At 43.4% G+C, this 24,146-nt stretch overlaps 1 protein-coding gene across 4 annotated transcripts in view; it reads left to right on the plus strand.

The window, feature by feature from the left end:
• The window catches only part of SLC4A11 (solute carrier family 4 member 11), a 112,509-nt gene that overhangs the window by 74,608 nt on the left and 13,755 nt on the right, over positions 1–24,146 (plus strand). For all 4 annotated transcript variants that reach the window (XM_054065560.1, XM_054065558.1, XM_054065559.1 and 1 more), the window contains 8 exons: positions 5,190–5,315; positions 5,704–5,817; positions 6,666–6,798; positions 7,108–7,181; positions 13,416–13,665; positions 14,419–14,525; positions 15,695–15,863; positions 18,811–18,984. In XM_054065560.1, coding sequence (XP_053921535.1) covers positions 5,190–5,315; positions 5,704–5,817; positions 6,666–6,798; positions 7,108–7,181; positions 13,416–13,665; positions 14,419–14,525; positions 15,695–15,863; positions 18,811–18,984 — 1,147 coding nt within the window. The remainder of the gene's footprint in view (positions 1–5,189; positions 5,316–5,703; positions 5,818–6,665; positions 6,799–7,107; positions 7,182–13,415; positions 13,666–14,418; positions 14,526–15,694; positions 15,864–18,810; positions 18,985–24,146) is intronic.

The following is a 24,146-nucleotide window of genomic DNA, read 5'->3' on the forward strand; positions in this document are numbered from 1 at the left end:
GTTAGACAGATAAACCTATTAAGAGCAGGGTGATAAATAATAAGGCTTTTGTAGAGCCGGCAAATACTTTGTCAGCTGCATTTGTGTAGGATTGGTGGTCTTCGCACGCTACTCAAAGCTGACCGTTAAATTATCCTTAACCATCGTGATTTGGAAGAGAGAAGAAAGGCATCATCTTTCTTTTTTTCCATCCAAATTAGGAATTTGTCAGCTTTAGTTTTGCTTTGAGTTGTGCAGTTCTTGTGTATTTTACTGAACATTCCAGGATCAAAGAAGAGCTTTTTTTTTTAAACTCGTGGTCCAGGATATTAATGATATGGGTGGTTTGTAATGGGTGTCTTCCTGCAGGAGCACCTGAAGATGAACAATTGGATTATGCTGAGCTGAAGAACTCCTGTAACTTTCCTTTAAAGTTAGGATTAACACAACTTGGCATGTACTCTCCTCTTAATGACTACAAATTTTTTCTAAGGGATTCTGCTTTCTTAAGAAAAATTTTGTACAGAACTTCATCCTGATCTTGTCAAATAGGCTCAGAACACATCAATACTATTATCCTTTAGACTCGATTGAACCAGAGGAGCTTGCTGAAATGTTTTATTTTGAGGTTTGTTTGAATGGAGGAGGGAATTCTGCCTGGACTCAGCTAGAAGTTTCCTGAAACCCCTTAGAGCTGCTACCCTCATTCTTCAGTGTGTATTTTCTAGTACATCACAGTGGAATGAACGTAGATATAGTGCCTGGAGTGCCGGGAGGGGATATTTGAGGTGCCTGAGTGTTTTATGTTGAGCTTTGGTGCTGTTTTCTGTTGTATGACTTCACCTCTTGGGGATCGAGGGTGGAAGGAAGAGAGGAGAGCTGAGATTTATTCTGTTTGCCCCTATTTGCCTTAACCTGTGTCCTCAACACAGGGCTGAGGTGGGTGGATAGATCAGCTGGAGATGTGGGTTCCTCCCTGGCCTTGGTCTTGCAGAGGGACCATAACCAGCTCCTGAAAGTCATTCGAGCTCATCTGCTGGCAGCATCCTCAGGATTTGATGGTGGTGTTCTGCAGGAGGATGATCTCCAAAGCTACTATAAAATGTTTAGAAGGAAGCTTAAAGACACTGGAAGCTTTAAAAGAACTGGAAAAAAAATGGCATTTGAAAGGGAATTTTTATCTCGCTGGTTGTCTAAGGTAGCACAGACTTTAAACCTGCTAAGATGTTCACTATGGATTGTCTGTGGAATGTGCAAATCTTCAGCTCTCCTACCTGGTTGTCCTGGCCACCTTGTTAAGCAGAATTTCATTCTTGAAGGAGGAGGAAAAGTAAAGGGATTACAGAGAGGCTTTTTCCCTTCAGTGTGTTTGCTCAAGGTTAGGTCACGGAGTAGCCCCTGTATCACTCTGCAGCCCTTCATTCCTCAGTATCACCTGGGTGTAAGAGTTCAACAGCAATTTAAAGACGGGCTTGTTGGGTGCTTTGTGGCATAATGACTTGGCTTCTGAGCTATGATGCTTTCAAAGTTTTACTTTGTGTGAATGGTGGATAGGAAGCCACTAAGATGCATAGAAGTATCTTGGTTTGTCTGTGGATGTTTCCTTACAAGAGACTTAGCACATACGGGAAATGGGCTTGAAAGAAAGAGGAGAAGCAGCACAGGAAGGATGTGGATCTGTTAGAGCAAGTCAAGAAGAGGCCACAAAGATGGTCTGAGGGCTGGAGGACCTCCCATATGAGGACAGGCTGAGAGAGTTGGAGTTCTTCAGCCTGGAGAAGAGAAATTCCTCCCTGGAGCTTTATAGCAGCCTTCCAGTACCAAAAGGGGCTGCAGGAAAGCTGGGGAGGGGCTCTTGATCAGGGAGTGCAGGGATAGGATGAGGGGGGATTGAGATGAGATCTCGGGAAGAAATCTTTTCCTGTGAGGGTAGTGAAGCACTGGCCCAGGTTGCCCAGAGATGTCATGGCTGCCCCATCCCTGAAGGTGTTCAAGGCCAGGTTGGATGGGGCTTGGAGCAGCCTGACCCAGTGGGAAGTGTCCCAGCCCATGGCTGTGGGGGTAGAAGTGGGTGATCTTTAAGGTCCCTTCCAACCCAAACCATTCTATGAAGGGAAAGCTTATTTTTTAAAAAAAACCCTAAAAATCAGAGCTTTTACAGACACATCGTTGCTGCTGCGCTGCAGATCACTGTAATAAAAATTGGTTTGTGTTGGATATTTCAGACAATTGGGAAAGAACATTATTAATCAGACATCTCATAGAATGTCCATCTGTCATGATTTTGGTTCAGTAAGCGTAAAATTCGTAAACCTAAGGAGCTCTAGTCCCAGTCTCTGGGTCTCTTGGTCTCTTGGTTGTTAAGTTATTGATGCAGAATACCAAGTAAAGTGAGACCAGCAGCACTACAGTTCTTTCTGAAACTCTCACCTTGTCTTTAAAAGCTATGACATTTCAGAAATTCAAGCAAGTTAAATAGAACTGTCATGTTGATGAACATAATTGCTTCCTCTTTCAATGTGTGGATGTATCTTAATTTCAAGGGATTGCTTCTGTAATAGTCAGCTACTCAAATGTCACAGCTGGACTGAGTTGATTTTCTGCTACGAATGTATATTGTGCAGGTGGAGTGACACATTTTTCAATGTCTTTATGAGCCTGCTGCAGATGAAATGCCATCATAATGCAGCCCACCTTCTTTTAAATGAAATACTGTCAGTCCCCCGTTGCAAATAGACCCTGGAAATGTTTAGCCAGATGTTGATTTTAAAAAGGCAAAAGGTAAATTGTGGTTAACACTGTATTTTAGTGCTGCTTGCGGGTGGATCCATACAAGGATTTTTTGTGTTTGCTCATTATTTCAACTGCAATTATAGAGTGATTAATCATGTTTATGAAAGACCATGTTTAATCTAATGTAGTTACTGTCTTCGTTATGAAGTGGATTTTGCTGCCCACCAGAAAGGATTCTTTGCTCCTTGGGTCTCATCTTGCGGGTAATGGACTAAAAGTAGTGCTTTGTGCTGAAAGTCTTGGACTCAGCTATGATATAGTGTAAGGGCTTCCATGATCATCAAGGGCTTCTACTTGCTTCGCAAAGATTGAAACTGAAATGAAAAGCCATGTGATGCTTTTCAAGGCTTCTTTCTTTCTTCTGCCCATCTCATACGACAGTTTATCTACCTGGAAGGTTTTTTTAGAGAACACCTCATCACTTATGTATCTTTCTCTGCCCAGCAAATAAGCCTTTTATTTTTTTCTTCTATTAGTTGCTCCTCTGATCCTGGTTGCATGTCTTTTTATGAAGGATTTCAAAGCATTCAGGCATTCCTGCCTCTGGGCTTTCATGTTGGCAAGGCTTTTGTCCAAAAAGTAATATCGTGGAGCAGCACAGAACCCTCTGAAGAAGGATGCGAGCTTCTCTACTTGTAAGACTACCTCTCGGTCCACTGTTTTCCCTGCAGAGTCTTTCGTTTTCTCTAAAGGTCCCAGGCACTTGGGAGCGTGAGGTAGGAGCCTGCAGCTGGACTCAAGATCACATGAGAAAGCTTCATCTGCGAGAAGTAAATTTCAGCCCTTTTGGTTGCCAAGAGTGGTTAGGAATGTGGTCTGTGGTTTCTGAATCTTCACAATAAATTGAAAGGAATTTGCCTTGAAACAGCTGGTCCGATGACTCCTGGAAGGTCAGGCTCATATTTGCATGCTTGAGGTGTCTACTGTCAAGTTTCGACCCCTGCCCTTTATTAATTTTTTTTAAGGATGCTGAGCATCGGAAGTCCTATTGATGTCTGTTCCTGTCATGTCTATGAACAGGAACCATCACAAGGTGTCCTTTATTCATGTGGCTGTCTATTCATTACTGATGGTCTTTGATTTTTAGTTTTAGCATCCTCCTCCTGTCCTTATCTCTGCGCTGCAAACTGTGCAGAAAATAGATGTTAGATAAGATCCTAAAGTCACTGAGTGATTACTTTTCATCGCAGTGATAGTTAGTCTGCTGGGGCAATGTCTAGATTTTCTGAAGTGTTGCACCAGCCTTGAATCAAAGCCCTCCCTTCTCCGATTCAACTCATTGGCTTGTAGCTCCCTCAGCAAGGGACTGATGCTTGGCGAAGTCTTAGATGGGCATTTGGGAGCTTAGGGGTAGATACCTGTGTGGGTGCTCACTGCTCAGGAGGCTTCCAGAAGGGAGAATTTGGGTAACTCCAAGCTTGTCCAAGTGTCTCGCAGCAGGAGCATCATCAAGGATGGTGGCACAGACAGGTCGAAGTCTGTTTCAAGGTTTTCTTTGATAGACCCTCTCTGGTGTATCCTCTCTGAAGAGACTGTGTGAAAACTTATGTTCTCCTCGAGCAATATCAGTTGTTGTCATCTCTCATCCTTTCTCTTGTGTGATATGAGCTCACTGGGGATGAACATCAGCCTGAAAACAGGAAAGGGAAGGGAAGCTACTTCAGAGGCCTTTAAATTCGTGTTATGACACTTTAATTCTCTTTCTGGCTGCTTTTGTTTTGGCCTGGTGTGTTTTTTCCGATGGAGATGAGAGGGGGTGAGTGGATGGAAAAGAGCCATTCTTTCAGAAGGGCTTTTTTAAAGCAAACCTCTTTAATGTACGCATTCCTGACCTCCTGTGCTATTTGTTTTTGTAAGTCTGCTAGCACTAATTGGCTCAGCATAGCAGATTATTGATTCAAGCCTATAACCTCAGATTTCTGCCTTGGGAAAAATGAAGTGCTTCATGTTTTCCTGCCCAAAACATCATGAGTTACAAAGATGAGGGATCATCATGAAGCTCATTAGGGGCAAAGCCCAGAACACCTATAAACTTTGTATTAAAAAAAGTGGAGGGGGGGTATAAACCCAAAACTTATGGCTGCTGCTTTGATCCTCTTCCAAGCTTCTGGGGCTGGCAAAACTGAATAAATGCTTCCAGTATTTCCTGTTTTATCAGTGCCAGAATGTCTGTTCAAGCAGTCTGGTGGCATGTTGGTGATTCTGCTTCTGGTCCCAGATGAACAAGAGAGTATGATTGTATAAAAGCGAATGTTAAAACCCTACTTTATATGTTTAAGACTCAAGCGTGGACTGAATTTCTACTTCTGCCTTCCAGCATTAAAAAGAACTAACGGCACATGTGGCTGATGCGAGGAGGGTTTCAATGTTTTGCAGGTGGGCAGTAATAACATGACTTTTCTTCTGGTTTACACTAGGTGTTATTGGAAATAACAAAGCTATAGGAAAATACATCACGACTATGATTTTTCTGTATTTCGCCTGCCTTCTGCCATCTATTGCGTTTGGGTCACTCAATGATGAAAATACCCGAGGAGCTATTGGTAAGTTTATTGGTTTTGTGCATCTGTTATGGTATCTCACGTATTCAAGCTGGGAAGCTCTGGTCACAGATAATTTTAATTGTTTTTATTTGCTGAAAAAAACAACAAACCCACCACGGAAGGTTTTTCTGTCATATTTGTGACAACCAATCAACCAAACCTCATCCAAATGTCTTAGTTAAATATCTGGAAACCGGATGGCATCCTAAATAATTGGTACAAGTTCACTGGCAATGGGTCACTTTTGCTTTCCCAATGTCTTGCCTCTACTCTCTGAACAGTGCTCTTACTCATTAGTGCTTGGTTTCTACGCCCTGCAAACGCTCCTTGGTTAGGGAGATGTTGGTTAAAAACCCTCTTTGTTTCCATTCTTTCTAATTATTTATAGATGTGCAGAAGACTATTGTTGGCCAGTGTATTGGAGGACTGCTTTATGCGCTCTTCTCGGGGCAGCCTCTAGTTGTGCTCCTAACTACGGCTCCTTTAGCGCTCTACATTAATGGTAAGTTTATTAAATGTCTACATCAAGGGGCTGACATCATTGTGATTGGTGGACTGGGACTTTGTACAAGAAGCTTGCAATCTTGTTAGAGCTTTAGTTGAGTTTTGGTTAGTAAATCAATACTAAAGGGTTGCTTCTGGCCCCAAGGGGGAGGAATTCAATTCAGTTTTGGTTGGTTTCTAAAGGTTTTCATCTTGCCTAGAGAAAACGTTCTGTGAGGATAAGCATTTCTTCTGCTTCAAGGAGGAAATTTTTATCTGATGGTTTTCTCTTGTGACTGCATTGAGAAGAAGAGCCTGAGACAAAGATTTTGTCTTTATTTTCTTAATTGATGTTTCAAGGTGTGATCAATAGCTTTCCAGTTACGGCTGCAAGTTGATATCACTGAGCCAGAGGTGTAAAATTCTCTGTAGGAACAGTCAGATGAGTTATGATTAGCTTGATACGTTTAATACGTGAGGGTCTGTCCACAGTAAAGTGACTGAATAAACATGGTGCAAAAACATGTATGAGATCCCTTGCAACAGCATCTCAAAATGTCAGTGAGAGCAAATTCCAAGGGCTGATTCTGTGGCTTTGATCCTTAGAAGAGATGCTTTGAGCTGTGTGGGAGAAAGTTTCCCAGTTGCTTCTCTCTATTTCTAGTGGAGAAAAGGGGAGGGAGGAGAACAACTTGGGTTGGTCCAGTGTTCACGGGGGGAGTGTAGAAGCAGGGGTTTAATTCTGTCTGCCATAAGCACGTTACGGTGAAGTCTTGAAACTGATTCTTTCTGCCATTGAGCAGATGGGAATCACAGGGTGGTAATGACAAAAGCTTGATCTAACACACAAATGCTTCATGTTTGCAGTCATCCGAGGAATCTGTGATGACTACAACTTGGATTTCAGTGCTTTCTATGCCTGGATTGGACTGTGGAACAGCTTTTTCCTTGTGATGTATTCCCTCTTTAATTTCAGTCTTCTGATGAAGCTCTTTAAAAGGTAGCTATTTTTCAAGAAGTCATCTTTTGATCAGATTATGCAGCAAATGGAAAAATTATACATTCCACAAGGTCCTTAATTACAAACTTGTCACAAAATATACTTTGTGAGATGAGGCTAGCATCATTTCAGCTTATTGTTTGAGCTTGAAAGATGCTTTTAAAGATTCACTGGGGTTTGTTTCCTGTGTTGAAATCTAACTGAAATTGGTATATTTTCATGTAAATGCATGAATATGCTGATTTTTCTGTTGAATGGAGTTGAATGCCGACTCTAATGGTTGTATTAATTCCTGGGATTTTTCCACAGGTCAACAGAAGAAATAATTGCACTTTTTATATCCATCACATTTGTGCTTGATGCCTTCAAAGGCATTATTAAAGGTAAGTTGTCAACGATATTTTTCAGTGCAGATCTCTACTTTGCTTCCTTGTCAAAGGGAAATAAAAGGCTGTAAATACACATGATGCTTGTTTGTTCCATGCTCGTTCAGGGTCTTCAGGAGGAAAAAAAAAAGTCAGCGCAAGAGATTTAAGTAGCCCTATATCCAGGTAAAGCTGCTGACATGCAGAGTTTCTGCTCAAATTTCAGTTAGCTGAGATGAAATTAGTGTCTTACCTTTACCAAATGAAGAAACCAAATAACATTGCTGTGGAAGTCCTTCTCCTGATACCAGTCTCTTTTGGTCCTGGCAAAAAAAAAATCCAATTTACATGCAGTGCGTCTAGATCTCTTTCCTTGCACCCTGATTAAAACTACTTGGAGAAGGGTTGAAAGATGGGTTGAGATTGCCCATTCTTATGAGCTCCAAGACCCTTCTGTAATGGCAGCTTAACTGCAATGCCTTCCAGCTCTTCCGCCCCTTCTGGCCACTTGGTCCATGTTTCTGGGTTAAGCTCTAGGTGAGTATCCATGAGCAGCCTTTGGGGTTTAAGAAATTTTTCTGGCACCACTCTTCCCCACGAGTCAAGATTGACAAGGAGGTATTTGTGAAGGTGAAAGATCTTAAGAGCAATGCCATGTCAATGGCGACCTTCTGTCCATCCCAGTGAGAGGTTGGCCCTTGTATTCTTTGTTTTTTATGAACTGTTGTCCAACAGCCTCACATTTGGGCTATCCTTTGACATTCTTCAGGACATACCCAAGACCCCTAAGCACGTCCCTTTTTTTCAGGATTGTCAGGCTTGCCTCATTAGGAAGCACAGGAAAGACATGGATCTATAGGAGTGAGTCCAGAGAAGGCCATGAAGTTTGTCAGAAGGCTGGAGCACTGCCCATATGTGGACAGACTGAGGGTTGGGGTTGCTCAGGCTAGAGAGGAGAAGGCTCCATGGGGACATTATGGCAGTCTTCCAGTACTTAGAGGAGACTATGCAGAGATAAGACAAGGAGGAATGAGTTTAAGCTGAAAGAGGGGAGATTGAGATGAGATCGTAGGAAGAAATGTTTTCCCAGAGGGTGGTGAGGCCCTGGCACAGGTTGCCCAGAGAAGTGGTGACTGCCCCATCCCTGAGGGTGTTCAAGACCAGATTGGATGGGGCTTTGGCAACCTGGTCAAGCGGAAGGTGTTCCTGCACATGACAGGAGAGGTGGAGATGGATGGGCTTTAAGGTTCCTTCTAACCCCAAAACCATTCTATGATTATGGTATCTTGCTTGCAAGGAGAATGCCTTCAAAGAGTAGGTTTAACACTGTACAGCTGTTGGTAGTGAGATACTTCCTCACTTTTTTGGGAATCCTTAATTTGGCTCCTTGGGATATGCTTTCAGGAGTTCTTTTTCTGTGCAGCACACCTGCATCTTTCAAATAATCCTGCTTAAACAAAGCTTAGTGGAGAAGCTGTACTGAGACGCTTTGCTGTCTCCCGGCTTGCTGTAGCTTTGCTTAATGTGTGCCCCGTTCTGGAGGCATGAGATGATCTCCCTGTGGCACTAAGGTGTTCCTCAACAGAATAGTCAACTGCTCTGTGAAAATTAGCAAATGCAAATGTTCACAGTTCTTCTGTAGAAGAGAGCTGAAGAACTGATTTCCTGTAGCGGGGGAATGGAGTGCAGGATAAAGTACAGAAGGCATCCGTTGATCTTGGCTGCCGGACTGTCAGGAATATGCAACTAATACCTCAGAGCATTGAAGTGAGGACGCCAGAGGATCCTGGAAGTTAATTACTATAGTTAGCGACTTAGTGTAATTCTCCCTTCTGCTTGGGAAGAGCGTGGTTTGCAGGAACAATGGTAATAAAATCGAGTCGATACTCTGCTTATTTGGCAGCTTGTGTTGGCTTGAGCTGTATCTGGGTGCATTCAGTGCACCAACAGAAGGGGCTCCAGGTCCAGCCGCATTCTGAAGTGCAGAAGGGCACCGATGCTGGCAGGCACAGACTTTCTCCTTAGAATCATAGAATAGTTTGAGTTGGAAGGGACCTTAAAGATCACCCACAGCAGGGACTTTGGAACTGGGCAGGGACACCTCCTGCTGGACCAGGTTTCTCAAAGGCCCATCCACCTGGCCTTGAACACCTCCAAGGATGCGGCAGCCGCAACTTCTCTGGGCAACCTGTGGCAGTGTCTCGCCACCTTCATAGGAAAAATGTCTTCCTAATATCTCATCCATACATTCCCTCTTTCAACTTAAAGAGAGTCCCTCTCATCCCACCACTAGCTTTAACCTTCTTAGTGCTCACATTTAAACACATGACACCAGTGCATGTCACAGCCACATACTGGTCTTTCTCCTTCCACTCCTGCTTGGAAGCTGGAGGTGAAGGTTGCTGCTGCCATTTCTTCTTCCCACACTAAACTTGACTAGGAAGAGAAAGCTGGTACCTTGCTTTTGGGTGCATCCTGGTAACATCTACCCAGAGACTTTTTGGTGTTCTGAGAGCCAGAGGACATGCTAAGATATGTTTTTCTCATTCTGTTCGTAGCTTTGATCTCTGTCAATCTGTGGTTGTTTTTCTTTTTTGCGAAGTACACGTAGATGTGCAGGAAAGAAGGGGGGAGGAATGTGATACTGTATAAAGGAATTGAGCCATATGTGTTCATGCTATCCTGGTGACACTTTGTTTTCACCATGTGGCTCAGCCATCGAAGCTGTGTTTGTTTGATCCTGATGTCTGCACTCTGCAGGAAGCAAAGGTGAAGCAAACAAAGCGAGTTAATGTTGTTGGAGGGAACTTGAGTGTGCACTAGGCTTGAGAGGATGGCTCTGTTTCAGTGAGGGCAACACCTGCATCTCTCTGAATGTGTGCAACGAGATTCACTTAGCTCTGTTATAAAAACAGACCATAGATCTGCAGGAATCAACTGCTCTGTAGCAAGAGAAGAGCAATGAAGCTCGGGAAGGGGCTGGAGAACAAGGCTTACAAGGAGGACCTGAGGGAACTGGGGTTGTTTAGCCTGGAGAAGAGGAGGCTGAGGGGAAGCCTTGTTGCCCACTGTAGCTCCCTGAGAGGAGGTTGTAGTGAGGTGGGTGTTGGTCTCTTCCAAGTGATAGGTGATAGGATGAGACGAAATGGCCTCAAGCTGCGCCGTGAGAGGTTCAGATTGGGCATTAGGAAAAACTTCTTCACCAAAAGAAGTTCTCAGGCCCTGGCAGAGGCTGCCCAAGGAGATGGTGGAGTCCCCATCCCTGGAGGTGTTTAAAAGCTCACTCATGAGATGCTCAGGGGTCTGGTTTAGTAGCGGACAGGTACGGTTGAACTTGATGATCTCAAAGGTCTTTTTCATCTTAGTGATTCTGTGATTCTAAGCCCATGGTGCAAAATGAAGGTCTCTGTTAGCCCTATTGGCATGGTCTCGTTGCTTTAACGAAAATACAGCAGTAAAGTCAAAGTTTCTTCCCTTGTATCTAGGATTGAGTGGAGCAATCCTACCTAGTTTTGAGTTGGGTGCAAATCAAATTGCAGCCTGAGAGGTAGTGTACAGGGATGTCATCAGGCTGAACGCTTGCACCAAGGGTACATTCAGCCTTGAATGTTTATTGCAATGTAGCCAAGCATGGGAAACGGAGAAAGTCCACAAAACCTTTGAAAAAACTAACTTGTTTTTTATTTGTTTGAGTCTAAATCTAAATATAGACATATGCAAATACATTTGGCGTAGCTGCTGAGTTGTATGTGCTGTTGGTTTATCATATGCTCAGCAATTATGCGTGTCTCTAGGACTTAGTAATGCTTGGGGTCAGCTGAGATGATGAAACAGGCTTTTAGCCCTGGCCAGCTGCTCAGCCCCAGGAAATACTGTCATAAGCATTTTTGTTATGACAAAAGTGTCCTTTGATGTTCAGAGCCGGAAGCTGCAAATCCTCCAACAACCTGTTCCGTGCTGGTATGCGAATCATGGCAGTGCTCTGTGACTCAGTTTACCTGCTTGCAAAGCAGATGTGGGTGTCCTGCTTGTGCTGGACACAGCTATGAGGACAGAGGGAGGAAATGACAGCAGAGCCACTTCCGTGGTATTCAGTCCAGGAATATGCAACCCTAACTGAGGTTATAATGAGGCTGAAAGCATGATGAAGGTTCCTTTAGCGAGGAGCAAAGTGCAATGACCTCCTCACTGCTAGCTGCTGTTGGAAGCAAATGGAAAGGTTAAATCTTGAACTGTAAGGCTTATACGATCGTTACGTTTATATACAGAAGTATTGAGTGTGAAATAATTATCTCTTGCGACCTCCATGCCCTACTGTCCACATCAATTTATCAAACGCTCAGGCTCCTTTTAAAACATAAAGGTGGCGGAAGAAGGGTTATTGTCACTGCTAAAGTGTCAGCGTAGCTGAACATGGGGCACTTTGCATTGGGTGGGCTCCAAACCACCTTATTATTAGCCAATCTGTGCTTCAGCCAAATTCAAGGTGGTTGCACGCTGAGGGGAGGTCATTCTCCCTTTCTATTCTCGTGAGACCTCACCTGGAGTTCTGTGTTCAGTTCTGGAATCCTCAGCACAAGACGACAGGGATCTGTTGGAGTGAATCCAGAGGAAATCACAAGGATCATCAGAGGGCTGGAGCACCTCCCATACAAGGATAGGTCGAGAGAGTTGGGGTTCTCCAGCACAGAGAAAAAGAGGCTTTGGGGACACCTTATAGCAGCCTTGCAGTACTGAAAGGGCACCTTCAGGAAAGTTGGGGAGGGGCTCTTGATCAAGGAGTGTAGAGATACGAGGGGGAATGGGTTTAAGCTGAAAGAGGGGAGATTTAGATGAGATATTAGGAAGAAATGTTTACCTGTGAGGGTGATGAGGCACTGGCCGGGTTGCCTGGAGAAGTCACGGATGCCCCATCCCTGGATGTGTTGAAGGCCAGGCTGGATGGAGCTTTGAGCAACCTAAGCCAGTAGAGGGGCTGGAGCTGGCTGAGCCTTCATGTCTTCTAACCCAAACCAGCCTATGAAAGGCCAGTTGTGCTTTGTTGTTTTGTTCCTCCTGTTTCTCCCATAGCTGCTGCAGATGGAAAAGCTGAGGTGCTTCAGGTTTTCAGAAACTTGATTATTATTTGGGGGCAGGGGGAAATCTTATGAGGAGTTTTATAGCCTAAGCTTCAGACTGTTCTAGTTTTGTCTAAAGAGGATAGTTTTGCCCTAAGCTTTTCAGTTTCCCTCTGAAAAGTTTGAAGGGGTATTTTGACTAAAAGAAAGGCAGAGGGACTGCAAAGCTCCGATGATGTGATTTCCATCCTTCTCCATCTCCTTGTTGGTATGGGAGAGAGCGGATGCTGCCTACTGCTGTCTCATCACATAACACGGGAGCAGGAAGGCTGCAGAGCCCAACTCCCATCTTCTGTTTTCTCTTTCTCCTTGAGGCTCTTGGTCCCAAAAGAGGTGAAATTGTCCCAACACCCCATTTATATGCTTAAAGCCAGCTAATGCCATGGAAATTGAAGCACAGCTGTGTAAATGCTCAAGAGCAAGAGCGTATTTACAACAGTTAATTACTTATATAAATGCCTCTGAGCTAAGCTAATACATTTATGGACAGTTCCAGAGGCATTACTGGGTGTTTCACTTGCTCAAGTTTACATCAGGTGCTCTCTAACTCTATTTCAATATGCAGTGTGAATTTAAATGTTCTGCCAGGTTTTGCGTATCATAACTACTTATCTTTAAAATCTGGACCAGCCTCGGAGGAAAAGTAATTACTGTACATTTTGTAGTCCACTTAAGGACCTTAGCAGCGAGGCTGCTCTTTATCTCAAGAGATACTGATGGAATTTGTCAACCGAGCTGCTGGAAGTAGGTGTCTGTTATTTATTTTTTTATATATGTATTTATATATATATATATATAAAGATTGGACAACGTATATAATATATATTTAAGAGCAGTGGTTCCAGTGCTAGGAACAAAATCATATAAACAATTAACACTGGAAGTCTTTACAGTTCAAACGTGCTGCTTGAAATAGATTTAACTTGTTAAAATAAGTGGAAAAATAACTTGGTAAAGCTCTGGCTTTCGAAGCAAAGCAGCTCTCCTGACTTCTTCTCACTGGTTTGAGTGGTGGAGCTATAAGCCTGGTGAAGCATAAAGTTAATACTGCATGATCAAGCAAGAACGAACCACTTTATTTTACTTTGATTGTCACAGACGTATCCTAATGCTTGCCTGTTGGTTGTTTGTACAGTTTTTAAGAAATATTACTACCATGGGCGCACAGGAGACAGTTACTTGGAAAAAGCACGAGCTGATGCTATTCCAAGCCTCGGCATCAATACCACCTTCTTGATGAATTCATCAGTGAGCAGATCCATGTCCCTAGAGAATCAAACAGGCACGCATGATGTGCATTATGGACGTGAAACTGCCGTCCTTAGTCTCATGTTGATGTTGGGTACCCTTTGGCTTGGTCATACGCTCTATCAGTTTAAGAAAAGGTGAGTTATTTCAGTCTTAGAGCTCAGACTACTCTTTTATACGAGATTATTTTGTATTACCTTTGAGGTGTCGCTAATGGCTTAAATCTTAATTTTGTAACCCAGAAAAATCACGTGGAACTCTTCCACCTGTGGCAGTGAAAGCCAAAGCCAGAGATGAACTTGGCTGGCCAACTGGAAAATGTTAGCAGCAGAACAAAATGTCCGGTCACTGGATGATGCCCTTCCGTATTTGGGTTGGCATCGCAAGTGACTTTTTAGAAAGCTTTGGGTAAACCATCTGTTCCATGTTGGAACTCCTGTAACTCTCCCCAAATAGGCATTGAACCATTTTGAGGGCCAAAAAATCCTGATGGTTCTGCAAGGTCTCCTGGGAACGTACAATCAGTGTAGTCTTGGGAATCAAATGCGTAGCTCTGATTTGCATTTTAGTCCCATTGCCTTTAAAACTCAATGCTTGATTAGACGATTAAACTGAAGTGGGAATGAGACACAAATTGGTGCTTGGAGGACCTTTTTCTAACTTGCATCTTAGTTTCTTTATGGGTTTTGCTATGTATTCATCAGCCTTCAAAAGCTATAGATTTCAGAGTATTTAGGGCTGAGTTAAAGACTAACTCTTCACTCCAAATATCTCTTTAGAATTGTAAGATTTGACTGAATTTTCAGTTGTTAAATCATTAATATTCTCTAGATTGAGCGATCATCCCTACAGCACGGTGTTGATGGAAGTTTTTTGTCTTTAAATTGCAGCCCGTATTTGCATGCGAGAGTACGTGAAATTTTGTCTGACTGTGCCTTACCGATTTCAGTTCTGACTTTCTCTGTGGTGGGTTCCTATATCTTCAAGGAAATTGAAAGTAAGTTATATTTTTTTTCTTCTCTGGAATTCTGGGGGAAGCTGTTTAGGGTTTGTGGAAAAGAAATTAAATTCTAGGAAGATTTTGCTAAAAAATAGCCAAGTTTTTCCATGTAATTTCACAAATACTGTTTGTACCTCCTGCCACTCCAAGAGCGTGTATTTCCTCAATTTTAGATTTAATTCATTCAAAACCCAAATCAAACAAGGCTGAATGAAGTTTTATTTCTAGATAAATTATTCCAGTATGTCTTTTCATTTCAGTGTAACTTAGGTGTACTTTACAATAAAAGAGGATCAACAATTTCTGGCAAAGAACAAAGAACAGAGTAATTAGCAGGCAGGAAGGGTTGTTGCCAGTCATACAGATGTGGAGTTGATGATCCCACTTTGTCCTCTTTGTCTCCAGTTAACGTTTTACTAATTTAGGTGAAATGGTGCGGAGCATCTGGGCAGTTCTAAGTTGCACAAGGAAATCTAAAAATGAGACACCATTCATTGGCCAAATAGATCAGCTTTTCCATATCAGGAAGTGATAATGAGGACAGGAATTGCATTGTCCTGTGGTGACGTGAGTGGATGATGTGAGGAAACGTATGGAAACAAATAAGAAATGGCTTTTTTTTTTTTCTTTGATGGCCATTCCATCCAGTTGGATTGTAAAATAATGTGTGGCTACGTGTGATTTATCTCTAGTCGTGGATTTCTTCCCGTGGCAGGAAAGTAGGGGCATTTTGTACAAAAGAGCCACGCGCAGCTTGTTGGGTGTGAGGAAGTTTTAAACCACCACCTCTGTCGGTTGATTAACTGAGCAGGAGGCATATACCGCTAGTTAGGAATAAGGTTTGCTTATCTAAAAATGACTCGCATCTGTGGAAAACAGGTTTCCCTCTTTTGTTTAGCTCAAATAGATGTAATGCCTCACTAGAACTAGTAGTCATCTGTCAAATCAGGATGGCAGCCAAATTCTGAGAGGATGGAGGAAAAAAATAAGCAAAACCAGGCAGACGAACCTATCTTCTATGGCCTTCTGGCTACCACATGCCAGAGCATCACGCCTGGTTTACTGCATTTGTTCTCCATAGTTTATGGTGTGGGTAAAACATTGCTTGAGTCCATGTGAATGGCTGGACAAGAAGGTGCCTTCTAACGTTCTTCCCTTCTTTACAGTGTCCAAATTTAACTATAACCCATCTGAGAGCTTGTTTGTGCTGGCCCCAGTCCAGTCCCTCTCCATCGGGTCGGTGATGAGTGCCATGGGGCTGGGGTTCCTCCTATCAATGCTTTTCTTCATAGAGCAGAACATCGTGGCATCGCTCACGAACGCCCCGGAGAACAGGTAAGAATTCTGCTTCCTCTGTGGAGGGACATCCACAAGTCTCTTCCAGCACAAAGCTTGTCTGAACGTCAGTAAAGGTATTCAGGATGTGTTCTTCAGAACTTTTGTTGTCACATGTAAAAGTAACTCTACTGCTCAACTCCTCACTATCCTCAAAACCCTGGGATTGTGGCAATGAGTGAAAAATGCCCAGTATCAATGAGCTCCTCACTTCAGCCTGTTTCTTCGTTGCCTACGTATGAATCTTGTGTGGTTTGAGGTCTGCGGATGTACCTCCAGATATTTAGGGAGTGTCTGACACACGCGGACTCTTGCAGTACACAGAGTTTTGAAAATAAAAAGTCAGTGACCTACATAAATGTCATAGCGTGGTGTGCTGCAACTGAGCATCAGAAAAGAAGTGTTTGGAGCTGTTAGTCTCCAACTGAAAAGGTGGAAGTGAAGTAGAACAGTGTGTCTAATAGGTCTGATTTATGTGCAAATTTAAGTCGAGATGCTGCGCTATTAAAATATTCCCTCTGATGTTTTTATGCCAACTGCAATCAGATATGACATCAAGAGTGAGTCCGTAAGAATTTTTTTCGAGGGAAACTACCGTGTCTCAGAGGATTTTTGCTAATGTAGTGCGTGGGAGGGTTCTCTCCTTGCATAACACACATTAGCGTTCTCATGGTGTAGCTGGAGTGACACTGAATTAGGGGGAGAACAGCAGCTTAAATTCAGTTATACTAATTTGGTTTCCTTTGACCACTTGACTTTTTCCTCTTATCTTTATTATATCCTTTTAAGTAAAGTGTTGCATAAACCCAATGTAAGTGAGTCATTTTTTTCCTAATACGAATTCCTTCTAAACTTTCGATGTTTTCCACTCAAGTGTCTTTAAGGGAACGTAAAATATTCTTTGGAGTTCTTCACGGTGTTTTTCTTAATGCTGCGTTACAGGGCTGAGCTTATGCCGATCAGGTATCAGGGCATGGGTTTTTGAAGACAAGAAAACTAGGACTTGTCACTTTCTGTTTGTGGTACCATTACTGATAAAATTACCTTCATCTATACCCGCTAAACGGAGATTGTGCTGTTTGGTATCTTAGGACAGCAAATGTTGTGATTTCCTCCTGTAGGGGCAAAAAAAAGCGAAAAGATGATACAGCAGAGTACACTGTGTTTTGCTTGCTTTGATTTTTTCCTTTAACGTGTGGGACAGTCCCAGGAATGCTGGTTTGGTTGAGCAGTGTGAAGATCACACAAGGATCTAGATCCTAGGTTTTGAGCTGGACAATCTCATTGGAGCCCAGCTGTTGCTCAAAACGGGTGTATACCCCAAACTGTGTCCCAGGGGGACTAAAATGATGCCACTGATGATCATAGAATGATTTTCATTGGAAGGAATCATAAAGATCATCTAGTTCCAAGCCCCGTGCCATGAGCAGGGACACCTCCTACTAGGTCAGGTTGCTAAATGCTACATATATGGCCTTTGTACATAGAAAGCTCTCTGAAAAGGGCAGACAGGACAATCAAATGATAGCCCTGAGGATGCTGGAGATGCCTTTGCACTGAGAAAGCAGCACGTGAACATGGGCTGTGCTTTCTAAGTGTGAGCCAACACAGGAAGCATGTTTACAATCCCACCCTTCCTGCCAGCACCTTCCAGCCTCAGAGGCGTTGCAATGTAGGCATCTACCTGACCTAGTCACCCTCTGGCCTCCTGGGTCAATGGAGGTGAGTACATCCAGCGAGACGAGTCTTTAGGCATAAATCTTCATGTGCTGGGTCATGTCTACTAGCTTGATATCCTAGAGCATCTCAGATAGCTCCAGCTCTCTGCATAGGTGTTGAACACAGCTTGCTTGGGTGGCATTAAGACACCTAAATAGTGCTCCCTTTCCAGTGGATGGTGCTTGGAGAGCAATTCAACTGATAAGTTGTCTGCTCTGATGCCTAGGCAGAAAAATAGCTTTGTTAGATATCAAAGTCTGAGAGCTGAGTCCATCCCCAGCTTTTTCTAAACTTTACTTACTTGTAAATGTACTTATAGTATGGAGGTGCTCGAGACCAAGCTGAATGAGACTTTCAGCAACCTGATCGGTGGAAAGTGTCCCTGCCCACGGCAGGGGGGGTTGGAAGTAGATGAACTTTAAGATCCTTCCAACCCAAATTATTCTATGATTCTACCTGAGCAGTTGGTACCATATGGTTACAGAGAATGGGGCAGACCTTAAAATAAAAAGCAAGGCTAAACTAAATCAGAGTTCAGTGTTAGCAGCTGCTCTCTGTGTAATCCTTGCAAAGTGAATATGGTCAGCTTCCTTGGTGAGGGTTGCCAGTTTCCCTCTCCTCTAACAAAGAAAAAGGGGAGGCTACCCTGCATTCACCAAAGTCAGGAGCGTATCTCCGTGTTTAACTGCTAAGGAGGAGCTGAAGCTTAATAAATTCATGTCCCACTTTCTTATCATGCAGTAGCAATTACATAATTAGGGGATTACTGCAGCATACCGAGCACGTGTTCTGTTTGTGGGGAGGGAGGGAAATCGGGGTTGATATTAAGATGGGTGGAAAACTTCAGTGTCAGTAGTTTGGCAACCTGTGCCCAGGTTTCTAACCACTCCCCGCATGGACTCTCCTGGCAGACGTACGCGTGCGTATTTTGAGTGGACTCTGCAGTAAATGTAGTGGTAAAACACTGATGAAATTTTCATGGCTGTTACTTTGGTGGGTTGCCTTTCTGCTCAGCATTATCTTTCCAGGAGATGACTGCTTTGGGAGCAAGCTATCAAGTTTCATTACCTTTCGTGTTCACCTAACCCAGGCTGTAAAGCAAAAAGGAGCGTGAAATCACTCTGTGCATTGAAGTGCATTTTGATGTTTAGCCTTCAAGCTGAGGTTCAGCAAGAGCAGTCTGAGTTTGCACTGGCTGTAACTGCTGTCAACAAAACCCTTGTTTCAGGTTGGTGAAGGGAACAGCTTATCACTGGGACCTCCTGCTCGTTGCGCTGATTAACACGGGACTGTCAGTCTTTGGCCTCCCGTGGATCCATGCTGCCTTCCCTCACTCTCCAATGCACGTCCGTGCCCTGGCCTATGTGGAGGAGAGGGTTGAAAATGGACACATCTATGAGACGTAAGTAGGAACCGTGGAGCTGTCTTGCATCTCTTTGGTTTCATTTGTGGTTTCTTAATCCATTGGGTACAGTAGGTTGTGTGGTTGGGGAGTTGGCTGTCATCTTGAACACCTGCAAAATATGAAGGTGGAGGGGGAGATGCACTAAATGAAGCCAAGTCATCCAGCCTGTGATCCCGTTTCATCCCTCTTCATCAAAGCACTTGTTTCAGGATAGCCACAAATCTGTGCTCTCATCAGTGGTTGGCAGCAGCCTGCAGATCCCACCCACTCTGGTACAAATTTTCCTGTGGAAGAGTCAGACGAGGCCTTTTTTAGATTTATCAGTGTGGAAAGCTGAGGAGATGCTTTGGCCAGATCTTTCCAGATGTCCTCACCAGAAAAAAATCCAGTCTGATTCATTGCCTGAAACCTGTCTCGTGGTTATTACAAGGCACAGGAAAAATGCAGCATTCTTTCAGAGCTCCTGTAGCATCTTCTGCCACTTTTTGAGAAGGCAAAATGCTCTTTAAATTCCCTTGGTTTTAGGCAAAACAACTATGAAGCCATGCCCGGGTCATGGCTTTCTGTTTAAGACCAGATTTTTTTTGGTGTTCTGAGTTGTCAAACGCACCCTTCTCAGAGATCTGTTTAAAAAAAGAAATTAAAAACCTAATTTCACATGAAACCTGCTCCAGAATAGAGATTATCTGGTCTGTTTGATCTCAGTATGTTACAGTTGAGTGCTTTTACCTCAGAAGTGGTAATTTCCACTCATATGCCATTAGTTTTAATTATCCTGTCTTGGTTTCCATTTCCAGAGTTGCCACTTATCAAAAGTCTCAAAAGTGAGGTCATTTACTTTTGGGGATAGAGTGGGTCTGTCTTAATTTCAGTTTCATCTTCATGCTGTTCTTGGTGCCAGCTGGCCCAGCCCAACCTGGCACGGATGGTTTGAGAGTTGATGATGAACAGATTTCACCTGCCGCATCTGGAAATTGCAGTCTTGCTGCTCCTTGCAATACTTTTACAGACCTTTCCTTGGAGACGAGTCCCTTGGGCTCGCATTCCCATTAGTACGTGTTGGTATTAGTTGTTTCCGCAGCTGTATATTTGTCTTGAATAAATGCCTTACTCTACCTCATAGAATAATAAGGTTGCAAAAAAAGACCTTTGAGACCATCAGCTCCAACCGTACCTGTCTGCTACTAAACCACGTCCCCAAGTACCTCATCTACCCAACTTTTAAACATCTCCAGGAATGGGGGATTCAACCACCTCCCTGGGCAGCTTCTGCCAGTGCTTGAGAAGCCTTTCTGTGAAGAAATTTTTCCTGGTGTTCATTCTAAACTTCCTCTGACGCAGTTTGAGGCCATTTCCTCTTGTCCTGTCACTTGGGAGAAGACACCTACACCCACCTCTCTACAACTTCATTTTAGGTAGTTGTAGCAACCAGTGAGGGGTCTCCCATCTTCTCCAGGCTAAAAAAGCCTTGAAAGAAGCAACTTTGTAATTTGATTTCTGATTTTTTTTGATTTTGTGGGGTTTATAGAATCACAGAATTGTTAAGGTTGGAAAAGATCTCTAAGATCATCCAGTGCAACTGTCAGCCCAACACCACCATGCCTACTAAACCATGTTCTGAAGTGCCATGTCTACATGCTTTTTGAGCACCTCCAGGGAAGGAGACTCCACTGCTTCCTTGGGCAGCCTCTTCCAGTGCCCTGCTCTCGCTGTGTTCCCTTGTGGTACGGTTCTTCCTCTGCTGGAGGCAAATTGGGACGTAAATGTGTGCTGTGAACTGGATATTGGGAGTGAAGAAGGGAATGAGGATTTCCTGTTTAGTTGAACTCCCTTTGGGACTTAAGTTTTTTCCTCTCTGCAAAGCCTTGAGCTATAAACAGGAGGCTCTGAGCAATGTTGTCATTTTTTTTTATTATCCAGTTCTGCTGAAAAAGAAATATATGGAGCTCAAGTAGAAAATCAGGAGTTCTTTCAGGGCTGGGTCCCTTGGCAGGCTCCTTTTCTGCACTTGAATCAAAGCTCTCAGTGAGGGTGATGATATAAACAAGAATAAAGTTCTGTCGCAACGAAAGCAGAATTTTCTTCTCCCCTGTAGAGTAACCACTTGAGTTTCATGTGGCAATCTGCAAATAGGCTCTCATTACTCTTATGGAGGAGGCTGGGAATGGCTAATCCTGGGCTAGTCGTGTTTAGAGGATTCTGGGGAAACGAGCCTGGATTATGCTCTTTAATGCCATTAATTACTTTATTGCAGCACAGGCTTTCTGGAGCTGTTTCCTCAAGGGCCAAACAAGTTTCTGAACACATGAAAATCACAGGGTATCTCCTAATGACTTAAAGCAGCTGTTCTTGGTGTCCTTACTGTAGAAATAAGGAAGGCGTTGTAGTTGGCATAAGACTGAGGCTGGAGAGTTCTGCTTTAAAGATCTCAGGTTTGGTGAATTCTGAGCAATTTTAACTGTTTTAGTTGCACTAGAGGAGGTTTAGATTGGATATTAGGAAAAAATTCTTTACTGAAAGGGTGGTGAAGCATTGGAACAGTTTAGAGCACACATTTAGGTCCTGATTTGCCTCCAGCAGAGGAAGAGTGGTATTGTGAGGGAACACGCTTAGTGAGAGCAGGGCATTGGAAGAGGCTGACGGAAAAGTGGTGGAGTCTCCTTCCCTGGAGGTGTTCAAAACACGTTCAGCCTTGGCACTTCAGGTTGTGGTTTAGAAGGCACAGTGGTGTTGGGCTGATGATTGAACTGTATGAGCTTAAAGGTCTTTTCCAGCTTTAATGATTCTGTGATTCTATACTCTGACAAGAAATTTCAGGCTACTTTAGTAAGTGACGCTAACGGGAGCTGGCAGCAGTAGTTGCAGTACGTCTTGTATGTGATCAGACACTCTCCAGTGCTGCAGTTGCCGCATCCCCAAGAGACGACGGGCAGAAAATTTCATGAGCTTCAAAAATCCTTTACCAAAGGATAGCTGCTCTGAGCTGTTCTTGTACTTTAGACTGATTGTACTTGCATCTAATTGAAATGTGGTGGCTTCATAACTAGTTTTGATACTGAGCTTTTTGGTTTGCTAGACTTTATTTGCAAAGAACTTTCCAGACTTGTGCATGCTCAGACTGCCGCTTGCAGGTCAAAAGCAGCCCCATCAGTGGGTTTTGTTATAACAGAAATGTTTCCTCTGTGCCTTACCCAATGATGAAGCCATGGAATCATAGAATAGTTTGGGTTGGAAGGGACCTTAAAGATCATCTAGTTCTAACCCCCCCTGCCATGGGCAGGGACACATCCCACTAAATCAGGCTGCCCCAAGGCCCCATCCAACCTGGCCTTGAACACCTCCAGGGATGGGGCAGACACAACTTCCCTTGGCAACCTGTTCCAGTGTCTCACCACCTCATGATGAAGAAATTCTTCCTAATGTCCAGTCTAAATCTGCCCCTCTCCAGTTTATACCCATTCCCCCTCGTCTTGTCACTACAAGTCTTTATGAATAGCTCCTCTGCAGCTTTCCTGTAGGTGCCCTTCAGGTACTGGAAGGAACTCTTGCTGTAATTGGACAAAGCTAAGTCACTTAGTGCATCTGTTCACTTCGGCTTTACTGGGACACTGGAGAGGCTCATAGTGGTTCTGGTAGCTCTGAAGTAGTCTGACCACCCATATCAGACTAGCAATTGTTCTGAATTAGCATTTTCACTTGTAGTTTAAGCTGCTTGGCCCTGTCATCTCCAAAACTTCTATTCCCTGGAGGCAATAAAGAGGGTGCTGAACTTCCTACACCTGGGTCATGTCCCAGTTCTTCCAGAGACAAGAGCAGCTGGCAGATAAGAGTGAAGTGCTTTACTCTCTCTTGGCTTCTGTAGGCATTGGCAGGGACCTCTTGACATGGGAGACTTGCAAGAGGATCTGAACAAAATCTCTTTGGAAGGAGGAAAGCTGTAGCTTCTGCTGTTTAAACCTAGCCAGAGGAGAGGTTACTTAGAGGTTAACACCTTATGTGTCTCTTCTGTGCATCCCCTTTTGGTAACCCTGCGTAACACGTATAACCTGCTGTGTTATTCACCAAGAAATTCAACTGTTGTCCTCAGGACTTTGTGTACTGTTTATGATATTTGTTGTTCCTTGGGTTTCTTGACTGCTTATGTTTATTCTGCCACGTTATCCAAATCATGAGGGCAAGCCTTAGGCTGTTACTCTTTTCCTCCCTCTCTGTGGAAGGGTCCTCCATCCTCGCAGACTCACTGTGCTCTTCAATGTATGAACAGATTTGCAGTTCAACCTGACCTTACTTATAACCAAGACTCTCAACTTATTATTGAACAAATTCACTACAAAGCAATCTTCTTCGGGACAGAAGGGATTACAAAGTCCCAGCAGTGCCTATGTAAAAGAGGAAAATGTGTTTTCATAGATCTTGTGGCTGGCTCTTGTGCTAATCCTTGGAGTATTTTGTGTACAGGGTTAATTCGGAATATGAGGTCTCACATCCAGGGAATGAGGCCATCAAATGACACCAAAACAGCCTGAGGGCAAGAATTTCTCCTGATAACAGGGGGATTTACTCACTAGCTTATCCACTGAATTGGTATATTTATCTTCTCCAACAAAAGTTACATTCAAAATCCCCCTTTTCTGTTTATAAGCAGTCTTGGAAGATGAAGTTTTCTTTCCTCCCATTGTTTCAAGTAATTTTTCTTTAAAGATGCTCACAGGTTTAGCTTAAGTGGAAAGAAGAAAAAACAACTTCCCCTCACCCCCCATGAAGCCTTTGAACGTTGCTGCTTGCTTTCCTGTCAGTATTTTCTTCTCCTCATAAAAAAAAAATAAAATCAATCAGTGGTCTGTCAGCTCTGGAAAATTTGCATCAATTAATTACATGTTTTGCATGGTAAGAGGCAATTTGCAGCACAACTGCTATTATCCACAGCAGAATTAAATTTCTAGCTCCCTGCGTAGTGCTCTCAGCATTTCCCTCCGTATAAACAAGGAGATCCTCATATACATCAAAAATGCTGGCTCACAGTCAAGGGACTGCAGACTTTTTCTTTACAAGAGATTCATTAGTTCCCGTAGAAGTCAATGAGTTTTCCTTTGGAGAAAAGCCAATTGCATATGCATGGGGTAAATCGAGGAAAGGATTACTGCCCAGAAAGAGGATTC

The sequence above is a fragment of the Cuculus canorus genome, chromosome 4 (assembly GCF_017976375.1).
Source record: "Cuculus canorus isolate bCucCan1 chromosome 4, bCucCan1.pri, whole genome shotgun sequence".
Taxonomy (NCBI): domain Eukaryota; kingdom Metazoa; phylum Chordata; class Aves; order Cuculiformes; family Cuculidae; genus Cuculus; species Cuculus canorus.